This window comes from Neospora caninum, chromosome VIIb (assembly GCF_000208865.1).
Source record: "Neospora caninum Liverpool complete genome, chromosome VIIb".
Taxonomy (NCBI): domain Eukaryota; phylum Apicomplexa; class Conoidasida; order Eucoccidiorida; family Sarcocystidae; genus Neospora; species Neospora caninum.
The window spans coordinates 4280574-4290574 of NC_018394.1; the positions used below are offsets into that span (position 1 = coordinate 4280574).

The 10001-nt window shown below is 55.8% G+C and overlaps 1 protein-coding gene across 1 annotated transcript; it reads left to right on the forward strand.

Moving 5' to 3' along the window:
* Positions 1 to 2000: 2000 nt before the first annotated feature.
* Positions 2001 to 9218, forward strand: NCLIV_029200 (conserved hypothetical protein; the record flags this gene model as incomplete). The annotated part of the gene is made up of 5 exons (XM_003883115.1): positions 2001 to 2210; positions 2730 to 5132; positions 7170 to 7291; positions 8486 to 8718; positions 9154 to 9218. The coding sequence occupies 5 exons, from the start codon at positions 2001 to 2003 to the stop codon at positions 9216 to 9218; spliced, it is 3033 nt and encodes a 1010-aa protein (XP_003883164.1).
* Positions 9219 to 10001: the final 783 nt, after the last annotated feature.

The window sequence follows — 10001 nt, forward strand, 5'->3', positions numbered from 1 at the left end:
GAGCGCATAATTGGTGAAACGGAGAAAACAAGCACTTGCCGCCCAGATGCCGAAAGAACAGGCCGGAAACTACGGAAGGGTACGTGGAGAACCTTTGGCGGTGTGTATCAACAAATGTGTAATTGGTGACGGAGGAACGGCCTGGAGGGCGAGGCGTTAACACCATGTCACGTTCTTTGCGCGTGAGTTCGCCGCGATCAGGCCTTTTACTCAGCGTTCGCCAACCTGAGTGATGTACGAGGTCAGAGGGAAACCCTCGATTCCGCTACGTGCGAAACTTTGGAAAAGAGCCGCAAAGCTGTCGCACGAGACGAGGTGGCCTCGTGAAGAAACATGCGATTCGGACTCCACACCCTACCTCAGATAACCGAACGTCGTTAGAGTGAATGGATGCCATCGCCTTGTGCTACTGGATGACACCCATTTGCCCCTTGCTAAATGAAGTACACATATCGACATATTCAAAAAATCCGCTCAATTCCCATGTTTACCCGGTAAACCTGTAGCGGGTCTCAAGAAGGACATCACCAGTCCGCGGCAGCGCGCCACAATCGTCGCGGACATTTTCGGCCAGCGGATTTGCACGGTCTCGACTCGTTTAACTGGTACTAAGCGCGTAGCTCGAGTAAACTGTGGCCAAACAGACGCTTCTATTTCGGGGGGCAAAAAGCTATCGGATACGTACGCAACTCCTGATCTGAACTGTCGGTCGTCGGCAGACAGGTGTCAGCGCCGCTGATCCCCTCTGCCCGCCAAAATATTCGATGATCTTCCGTGTTCACATGGGTATACCTCAAATCGAATAAACAGAGAGCTGCCGCGGGGGTTTTCACTAGGGCAGGTCAATCCCTCTGCGAAACTGACTGGTGGAATCAAGTTTACTGCGGTGGCGGGCAGCATCGCTTCGCCTCTACTGGAACTTTTCTGTATTTTGCCTTTTTCTTGGCGAGGCATAGCCGCATTTGGCAAGGGGGGGCATGGGTATAGATCCTCTGCTGACGAACAGCCACGCGTTTCCCATAGTTCTCAAGCACTTTAGATGAAAATATGTTAGGTGTGGAAGCGAATACCACGAGAGAAATTCCCACGTTTCTCAAACGTAAGGGTGCTTTTTCCCTTGAGGGGCCCCGATACCTGCGCATGCAGCCAGTCTGAGGAGAAGTTTTGTCGCCAAACGCCAGTCTCCGTCTCCGCACGTCTCATCTCTCGACACTTATTTGTCTTGGTCTCACCGCTTAGACCTTCAGAATTAACCTCTCAACGCTCGCCCCTCGGTCTTTCCTCTGTTTTCCCACTTCATACTGCACGTGGAGTTGACAGTCACCGCTTTCATTTCGTTACTCGTGTCTTGCAGTACGGTTTCGCCACTCCGGCTCAACTTGCTTTGTGCCTTCCTTCTTCATTTCTTGGACATCTGAGTCTGAGGTGAAACCTTTCTAAAACCGAGGTGACACTTTGTGTGTGGGTGTAAACACATTCTTGTGTTTGCCATTCAAGACGCGCGTCCCCTGACTGTGACTTCAGGAGTTCACCAAGTTGAAACTGCTTTGCTCTTGGATCCTTTTCACGTTTCTTCATGATACTTTTGCGCCGCGTGAGTAGTTATTGTGTAGGAAATACGCATGGTCTCTCGTTAACATCAAATCCCATTTTCGGGTATCGTGATAGAGCGAATGCTCTTGTTATAGCTAAGGCCAGAGCTCGGGCAGATTCGGCGGCACACAGAGTCGCAACTTTCTTCCTGAACAGCTCCGTATAGACACAGTTCGTTTCCAGTTGTGTCTCGGTTTGAGCATACCATGTACTAGGACCAGGTTTGGGGCTGACGACTTCCAAGCTGGTCTGCTGGCTTGCTCGGGGCGCAAAGTCCCAGTGGCCGTTTTCGAAGCTGGAAGCACCTGCCGCCAAAACAGTCTTCCAGTCCCCTCCACATATCTTCCTTTTGGTCTCGTAGGTGCCATGCCACCGATACTTCCCCTTTCCAGCAGTCGTCAATCACCATGGGAGACCCTACTCCCGTCGGTCAGGCCGTCCGGCACCGCTCCGCTTATGCGCGCTCTTCGGGCCATCTCTTGCCAAAGGAGGCCCAAGAGAAGGACAAAAATTTCAAACATCGGCCAGCTACAGCTGCGCCAGCATTGCCTTTCATCGGACTAGGACGGAAAACGCTGAGCGGTAACGGGGTCGGTGCGCAGGGGCGGGCAACCCGGGTAAGAGAGGGTGTGAGGCAGAGACCCGAGGTATCTTCAAACGGACGAGGACAGGGAACTGGAAGACAATTCCTTTCTCCTGCCACTGGAGACAGACACACGCATTCCCCTCCTTCATGTTCTCTCGACCCTCAAACGGAGGAGGTGACTAGCGACGGTACTGAAACCGTCGCCAAGAGTGTGCAGCCTGCGAACGCGGCCAACCGAGAGATGCCATCTCAAAAGTATATGACAGATGTGTATGCACAGTTCGGGACTCTCGTGGTCGGCCGAGTTTCCTCATCTTCTGACCCTCGCCACAAAAACGTACGCGTGGCGAGCTTGCAAACTCGCCCATCGGTCGCTTCAAACAAAGTTATGTACACACCGGCCTTCCTGAACTCAGGCATGCGTCCTACACGGTCGCCGTCTCCAGCGACTGAAATAGACGGCTGTGGATCACGTGGCGACCAAGAGGACGTGCAGCAAGATCCAGCGGGCGGCCTTCCCGTCCGCTCGGCACGCTGTGTACGAGCTCAGAGACGCTCTCTTCGCCACTCGGCCAAACTGTGTTCCGTGAAGACATTCGTGGACTTGTCGACGTACCCAGTCGGCAGAGTACAGATTGGAGGGACTGCTCCCGAGCCTGGCCCTCTCCTCCTTCTCTTCCTCTTCTACTCGCGTTTGCACGAGCACCTGGTAAATGACAGCTCGCAATCTTCGAAGCGTAGGATTTCCTTCTTCGCCAGTCCGTATTCCGTAACGGAAGGCAAATTCACGATCCGAGACGCCAAAAAACTGGCGTTCGATCTGCTGCTCCACAAACCTCCGTTCGCACTTTCCACGCGCCACGTCGAGGAGGTCTGGGCCGCAGTCGCACCCCGAGAGGCGCGCCTCCACCATGACCCGTTCTTAGCGGCGCTGAATCTAGGCGAGTTCATTGCTTTCTTTGCTGGACTGGGAGTCCTTGCAGTGTCGCGGGTCTCTATCCCGGGAGTTACCTCGTACTTTGGCAGACTGCGCCTCTTCATGCGCCGGTTCGCCAGCGCCAAGGAGGTGAAGAACCTGCTGTTTAATGCGTATCGAGACACGCACATCCCCGCTCTTGCCAAGTACCCGCTGAATACGAAAACCGAGCTGCCTACGCGCGACCTCCTGCTCGCCCTCCCTCAAGGAGATGTGCGCGCGCTCCCAAGTGTGTGTCCAGATCCTGTCGCGTATAGGTGGCTTCTCGAGAAGTTTGTTTTCTCGCGTGCCAAGCCTGTGTGGCACAGGTTTCCGGGCGCGTTCTTGGACATGGGGATTCACCGGCATATTCCTTCATCGGAGCACGAGAAACAACGGCCGCCCCAGCAACATGTGGACGCAGTTGTGCGCAGCACACAGCATCGCTTTGGTGTGCAGATCCGCAATCTCAGTCACTCTCCTGTGTCCGTTCACGTGCATCTGCGTGATCTTGACCCAGTAGAACTCACGATAAAGCCAAAGACGGTCCTAGTTCCTGGGCAAAAAGTGCTGGTGACGGTGACTGCGGATTCCAGGCACTCGCCAGGAGAGTGGTTTGGACTTCTTGTTTTGCGATTCGTGACTGGAAAGGGATGGCAGCAGCGTGTAAAAATCCCGGTGTACGTGAGAATCGCTGACGACAATGTCCTGGCTTGGGGCGATACCGGCCCCGTACCCCTGTTCTCAGCCAGCGAACCACTTGCAGCTCTCGGCGCGCGTCGGCACGTGGCCTTCGCCTCCCTCAGCGGGGTACAAAGCCGGCTTTCTCGCTCCTGGCGAGACGCAAAGAGTGGCGTAGCGTCTGCCGGAGGCGCAAAGTGCACCTGGGCGAACGGAGCGACAGATGGTGAAACGCAACCTGCTGGGAGACCCTCCCGGAGGAGCTGGACAGTCGAAGGAAAGGCATGTTGTCGGCCAGGCTCCGCTCGAAGAGAGAGCCCCATTCGCGAAAGCGGCAGGAGCGCGAGTGGCGCCTACAAACGAAGGGACGCACGCGCGAGCTCCAGCGGAAGCGACTCAGACGCTCCCGATAGGCCGCGCGCAGCAGATCCGCCCCCCAGAAGCCGTGTCTCTGCACGGGAGCTACCGGCGCGACAACGTGCGACTCTGGAACGGGAACAATATCTCCAGCAGTTGCGAAGTGCTCTGCCGGAAGCGGTTTCACGACAGCAGGGAGCTCATCCACCCACTTCGGAGCAGGCTCAAGACGGTCCGCAGGTCTTCCGGAAATCGCGGCGCGAATTTGTGACACAGAAAAACGTTGCGCGAGCGCCCGACAAGCGGGCACACACACACTGCCACGGGCACCGCAAACGGCAAAGTTCGCAGGACGTAGGCGTCAGGAGTGCGAACGGCAACTGCCGAACAGCTGACAGAGCTCCGTTTCCCCTTCAGCGACCGCAGAGAAAGCGCCTCGCCGCTCAAGACAGGGAATCCCCCTCCGCCCCGTGGCCCGAACCCCTGGACAGCCCAGAGACTGTGTCTGTGGACTCCCGTGGTGATTGCGCCCATCGGGGTAGCCGGCAAAGCACCTGGGAGCAGAGCGAAAGTGATGTTTGCGGCGGAGCGCGGCCGCCGAAACGGCCGCTGGCACCGCGCGAAGTTTCCGACAAGAGTTCTGCGTCATCAACTGCATCCGTCCCCGCTACTTCAAGCGGCGGGTCATCTTCAACAGTTGGATCGCCCGTGGCGTCAGAGCGCGGCCTTCAGGCGCTCGCCGGAAGACAGGTCGGGGGCGCCGGCAGAGACGCAACGCTTCGACGAGACGCGTGCCGAGCACGTGTCTCACGCAGTGGCGAGGGTGGTAGGCGCTTGACTCTGAGTCCTCGCAACACGAGTCGCCAATACCAAGGAGCGGCACTCATCCTTCAGACTCTCCAAGGCAACGGCACGCGCCGAGCCTCGGCCAGTTCGAGCAACATAGCCGCCGAACGACGCGTAAGGGGAGCCGGTGCGCGTTCCACCGACATTTGTGCAGACTCGTTTTCTCGGACGGTTTTTACCGCTGCAGAAAAGAGACTGGAAGAGTTGCGAATGAGGGGATCGATCTACGCCCCAACTGGTTGACGGATGGCTGAAGTGTGCGGTTCTGCAGAGTCGCCTCGTGCAAAGGCGTGACTGACTGGCGCATGCAGGTGCTCCAGCGTCCTCCCGTTGATGACCTGAAAGGCAGCCGAAGGTTCTCTTCCATTCCTCGTTCAGAACAAAAAGCCGTGCACGCCGCAGTGCGAACCAACCAAACGCCGGATGGAAACTGCGGGCAGCGTGCGCGCCGTGACTTGCTGGCCGACGAGCGCGCGTATTGGATGAGACAGCCGGTTTTTGAGATCGTCACGGGAAGGCACCGCAGTTGAATGTCGGAGGCCTGGCACCGTTACACGTCCGTGTGTCGGGAACCGACGCCTGCATGCTCAAGACACGACAGAGAAGCGCAGACCAACAGAAGTCGAGAAGAGAAAACAGACAACATGGGAGAACACAACGCGTGCTCGAGTCGGTTTTGGACAATTTAGATGCCCTTTCTCAAACTCGCTCACTTCCCGAGGACCCGAATTCGTCTCCCGCTCAGATCCGCGTCTTGCACGCACAGCGGGTGAACACAGTCTTCCCACTTCAGAGATACTTTGTGTTTGAACGGCATGGTGCGGGCGGAGAGCACTTCGCCTTCTCTGGCCACAGCAAGACAAACTAGGCGCGTGCAAACTCACTTCCAACTTGAAACCAGTTTACTCGTTCGCATCCGTTTCTCTCGGTCCCCTGCCATACACAAGCGTTCGCCTGCAACACCGTTCGCGATACCCTTTCCTCAGTCTTCTTTGATACGGTCCAGCTGGATATACAGCGGTTCTCCAGATCCCAGCTCGACAAGCGCCAGGATTGCCGCCTTCTTTGCAGCCGTCGCCAGCCGATGCATGCGCACCAACGACGCTGGAGCTATCGAAAAGGCGTCTAGGCCGGTACACTCGAATGGAACATCGGCAACTCGTCGGTCCTTGCTGTCTGCTTCGTCACCGACAGGGCTGTGTTTGCTGCCTTGCGCCTCTGAGTCGAGGCGTGGACGCGAGAGACAGGAAACCTGAATGGATATGGCCGACGCTCCTTCTCTGTTCGAGCCCGAATAGCACCCGCGCGGAAGAGAACAGTCTCTGTTCTCTGGTGCCACCATGACGAACACGAGAGCTGTCGCGTGACATAAAGATGGAGAGAGGGGGTAAAGCAGCCAGTCGCCGCCATACGCAAGGCCGTCCCGAACAAAGAAGCCCTTCCGATGTAGATCGAGGAACACACGCGACCGAGCGGCCTCTGCCTTTCTCGCACGTACACTCGACCCAGCCGATGGGAAGGCCGGTGAAGATAAAACAGGAAGGGATGTCAAAAGGACGGGGAAAGACGCACTTGCGCAGTTCCGGGGGCAGGAACGGGTGCTTTGCGACAGCCATGCTCCTGCGTCTTTTTCTGAGACGAAACACCTGTTGTGGTCAGAAAAAGTCGAATCTTTCCGGTTGTTCCGAGTGGTGCTTTTAACTGAACACGCCTCGCACAGCCCCGCCTCCTCCCCACCGAGTAGGGCACGCGACTGACTAGCAGAGAGAAGAAACATCTCTCCTTCAAACCCGCAGTCAGTCTGTCTTTTCCCATGTGGTCCTGGACGGTGGTAGTCCTGGCCGTCGCCGGGTTGCGCCCGCAGTCTCTTCCGACTGCACAGCAAGGGCTGGAGATGCACAGCCAGCAGCCTACGAGCTTCCAAAGCGTCTCGTAGGCGGCGAGAATAAAAGAGCAGACACATGTTCAACTCTGGTGGACAAGAGGGGAGACCGGTCGAGCTCAACGCCGGCTGGGGGTTGTCTTGTAAACGCCGCGGAGACGCAGAGTGGTCTCTGGTCTCGGCGCCCTTCGCCAGTTGAGCGTCCTTGCCGTCGTCGTTCTGAGTGCTCCCCATAGGCATCTCTCGCTCGTTTTCACTTTCAAATTCAGGGAAGAAAAACTGTAGACACTCAGCGCAGACAAAACCCCCATAGCCACGGCTCGCTAGATGTGCATGAACTCCTTCGGGGATCCGCGATCGTGGCGCATCCTCGCGACTACGAGCAGAAGGGGTAAGTTTTGTTTGTGGCGCGAGCGTGGGGACGGTGTTTTCTTTTCTCGTCATTGTGCCAGAGAAGTCCTTTATGGCCCCCTCAAAGTAGTGGGAAGATCCTGGTGCGAGCACAGCGTTGCACGACACTTAGACGCTGTGACGAAGATAAATGGGGTTGTGCAGACATGACGAGCGAATGTAAATAGGTGTTTAGGCGAAAAAAAGAAAAGGCGTCAGTGAGTGTCTCAGGGACTGGCCATTTTTTTCCGTCGTCCCGCAAACTGTCTTCTCGCCCAGGTTGAGAAACCGCCGTCTCCCGCGTGCATGCGCCCTGTCAGAGCAGACACATACCACTTTCGAGAAGTAGGTTGCGGTAGCTTGACGCCCGTACTGTTATGAACGTCGCGCGTAAATCAATTAAGAAGAACCGAGGTTCCCCGTACTCGCAGGAAATTGTCATGTTTTTAGCTTCGCTTCCAATCGCTCGGTTGAAATGACTGCATGTGCCGTGGTGCTGGCCCTTTAGGCCGTTGTCTTCAAAGAAAGAGTGCGCGTGACCGAGGGTCTATCGATGCTGTCGGAGTTCGGTGTAGGACAATTGCTCGCTGAGTTAAAATCTCGCTCTCTACCCTCACCGCAACCTCATCTCTCGATAAGCCAATTGCAGGAACTGAATGCTTAACTTCGGAGAAGCTGGGACGTACTCACTCTGTCAAGCAAACGGGAGAAAAACGACCGGCAAACCGTGCGTTCGCCGTTGCACGCACGCGGCTGCATCGGCGGGCGCTAAGAGAATGAGAGCATTTTCACCAGGCAACAAACGCATACTTCCAGGAGTTGCGGGAATCGATCGGACCTGGATTCCCGCGCGTTCGCTGCTTCTGGTTCCCTCTCACTGCCTCGACGATGGGTTGGATTACCAATACTCTGCAGGTCCGATGCAGCGCCTTTCACAGGGAGGCGGAGCAACGCGACAGCGCAGCTCAAAGAAAGCTAGTCCAGATTGGGAATTCCACGTCGTCTCTTTCGAGGGATCGCAGCGGAGAGTCCCCTTACTACGCGGTTGTAGACGGGCGTGAAAGAACTGGGCCGAAACGCCTTGTGTACTTATTCGCCGTCCATGTTGACCGCATATCGCGGTGGAGACATTTTGCACTTCAGAGAATGTTGCTAATCTGCGTTGTTTTCGGGCTTTTTCCTTTGTCTGTTCCAGGACCTCCGACAATATTGGGATGCAGTGCTACCGTCTGACACGAGCTGTTACTCTCGCTGCCTCCATTTTGCCACCGAGGCGTCATTACACTCCCCAGCACCTCCTCCGGGCACGTTTGCCGGCTGTTCAGCATCATCTCGCGCCTGGTGGTCCGAACTCCGACCTGGTCGCTCCGTCTATACGGCGGGCACTTTCTGCAATAAAGGGTGTGACGGCTTCGACGCTGAAAACGTGTAAGTGGATCGTGGATAAGCGGTGGATGACGGGTAAGAACTACGAACGAAGGCTTCCTCTCGTTCACGGCGCGAGACGTAGCCCGTGTCACTGTCGCTCCTAGGGATGACAGCCGCGGATTCAAACTGAATTGCATGCCTCCGGTTTCACCCCTGTTTCGAGGCTCTTCACCTGCGTTTCCTCGATTACAGCTGGCGCGTATGTGTTGTGTGGCTGTACAGCGTTTCCTGCCGAGAGAGATGCAAGGCGTTCTGCTTCAAGAGTGACATCGAGGTGATTGGCGAAATTGGGTGAACGTGCTTGTTCTCGTGTCGCTGGCTTTTCATCCCCACTACCCTTCACGGCAGCGCGACTAGGCACACCACGAAACAGAAACCAGCACATTGTAGAAACCAGGAGAGAGCAAATAGATACATGTCTTCCCATTCTGTCAGCACCTGGTCTCGAGAATGAGGACTTCTCACCGTCTTCTGAACTCCTTCCGCAGTCGGATGAATAATGCTACTTTCATCTGGAAGCAAAAGTATTTCTTGTCGCAGCTTCCCCCCTGAGAGAAAAGTGACTCTTCTGGCTACCCCTGAACAACGTTGCTTTGCTCGCCTAAACTAGCCAGCTACAGAGCAGGAACAAGAGGCACAGCTCAGAGCCCCGTTCTGCTATAGTTCTTTCCCTCGTTTCTTCCCTCGCGCGAGGCTGGATAACATGAGGAGGTCTCGTTATTTTCATCCGTGATGTGGAGTTCAATCTGAAATAACTGTACTACCAAAGCAGGTTTGTTTGTACCGCCACGCTGGGAAAAAAAGGAAAAAATTAGGAGGGCGTCTCGAGCTGTACTACTTTGCAGGCAAGAAGCTCCGGAGCGAACGGCGCCTTTGGGGACCAATCGTCGGTAAGTGGGTCCACTGACCAATCTGCTTCTGCACTATCTCCGTAGAGGGGGAACAGCTGTTAAGAGAACGTCATTCGTTCATTTGAATAGGCGATGGGCAGCAGTCTAGGCCATGCGTCAGTCTTTTCGACTTGTGTTCTATAGTCTGGATCTCGGATCACACGCTCTGGGGACCTTCTCAGTGCTGTTATGCTGTTGGCCTCTGTGTATGCGTGAGATCTAAGAAAGCATAGGTCGCCTGCTAGTAATTGGATTTAGTGCCGGCGTTACTCGGTTCGCCTTGGCCTCTCTGCCGGCATATTTCTCAACCAAGAGAATATCGGCGGCACATTTTACTCAACTAGGTTCTTTCGTTGACAGCACGCATGCTCGCAGTGTCCCTGATTGGTGATG